The 1,630-nt window shown below is 46.3% G+C and overlaps 1 protein-coding gene across 1 annotated transcript in view; it reads left to right on the plus strand.

Annotated features, from left to right (window-relative positions):
* Window positions 1-6: 6 nt before the first annotated feature.
* The window catches only part of LOC108624835 (hemicentin-2), a 25,424-nt gene continuing 23,800 nt past the window's right edge, over window positions 7-1,630 (plus strand). Inside the window, exon 1 of the mRNA XM_018024395.2 lies at window positions 7-1,444. Coding sequence (XP_017879884.1) covers window positions 1,363-1,444 — 82 coding nt within the window. The 5' untranslated portion in view covers window positions 7-1,362. The remainder of the gene's footprint in view (window positions 1,445-1,630) is intronic.

The following is a 1,630-nucleotide window of genomic DNA, read 5'->3' on the forward strand; positions in this document are numbered from 1 at the left end:
GCCGCACGGTTTCTCCTTAAAGTTCAACGTAATCGTGATGAATGGAGGATAAAAGCTGGGACTGTTTGAGTAATCAAGTGTAATTAGATACGATCGAATACTTTATTAGAAATGATTATCCTCGACTTTCAAGCGTTTCGATAAAGCTCTTAATTGTGAATAAGAATTTAGTGAACGACCCTGAACTACTTCGAAGACCAGTGATTTAAATGTTTAGTCAAGGACGAAATTGTAAGAAGAAATTCTTGTTAATTATCCTGTGACGTATCTCGCAAATACATAAAGTGACCGAATCTAACGTTTCATCATTAAATTCTCTTCGGACTCATAAGAGAATAAATCTATTTAAAAAGTAACGAAGATAGAACCGACCGGTCGGCGAGATGTGAATATATTTCCCAGGTGGAAGTCTTTAGTTTCACTTGAGTAATTTCCGTCGCGAGGAAACTACTGAAATAGTCTCATCGGATGTAAGTTCTCACCGGATGTGAAACAACTCGAACGCGTTATGATGTACCATGAAGCCGGGGCTCTGACGACAGCGTACGCACCCTACGACGCGATAGCATCTGATGGATCCTAAATGACATCGGTTAGGTTCGGCGTTATCGTCAGCGACATCGTCGAGGGCGTCTATTTGTATCGCAACGGACTCGACGTCCCACGCGAACTAGCGAGCCAGCTAAAAAAGACCGGCGTTATGTCATTATCGGTGAACGATGACGGAAAGCCATGTGAGGCGTAGCCGCGTATGAAGCGGGCGTTAATGGACCGTGAGCGGAGTGTAGGACTGGCACGATCGAGTAGCTCCGTTAATAACGGCGAAGACGTTTTCGCGCGGAGAAGGGGTGGGACTTTAAAAAAAGCACGGACACCCCTCGCCGAGACACATTCTTCCACGGCCGTTTCGTGAATGAATCATCCACGTCCATGCGTTGTCGTACGTCAGTTTTGACGCGCGGGCGTGATTATAAAGGATTATTCGCGGTTACTCATCGTTAGGTCGGTGATCAGTTATCAGCGTCGACGTTGACGCTGTTCGTGTCATCCGGTTGATGAAAAAAGTTCGCAGCTACGGGTACCGCAGTGTGAAGTTACAAGGAAAGTAGCGAGTGCACTGTGAAGTTCGCGCGACGGCGTGCCACAACGGGTACGTAGCTGTCGAGAAGACGAGAGAGGAAGGGAGAGAGGGGGCGAGAATCGGTTCTGAAAGCGGAGTTTCGAGCTATCAGAGAATTAGATTCCCTGGGAACTTATCGGCCATCTCGGGCAACTTGCTATCCTGGAGTTAAAGACGGAGATATCCGAGCAGGGGACTTGCCAGGACTACTCGTCCTTCGTTCGGACGCATAAAGTCCCAGGATGAAGGGGATGCTTCTAGTAATGAGCACGATGGTTTGGTTTGTCGCGGCGGAAGTTTTCCTTGGCGACGTCGACGAGCCGAGTAAGTGATTCAAACTTCTGATTCCTTGTTCGACTACATTCGCTCGAGCATAATAGTTAAATTACGACGGATCCATTAGGTTTTCGGGTATAGATTAGCCGATTTAGCTTCACATTATTAAATGTTTCAGATCAAAAGTGAACTGCGAATCGCGATTTTTAAATATAAAATGGAACAATGTAGTAT

The sequence above is a fragment of the Ceratina calcarata genome, unplaced genomic scaffold, assembly GCF_001652005.2.
Source record: "Ceratina calcarata isolate Rehan_Ccalc_2016 unplaced genomic scaffold, ASM165200v1 scaffold329.2, whole genome shotgun sequence".
NCBI classification, from domain to species: domain Eukaryota; kingdom Metazoa; phylum Arthropoda; class Insecta; order Hymenoptera; family Apidae; genus Ceratina; species Ceratina calcarata.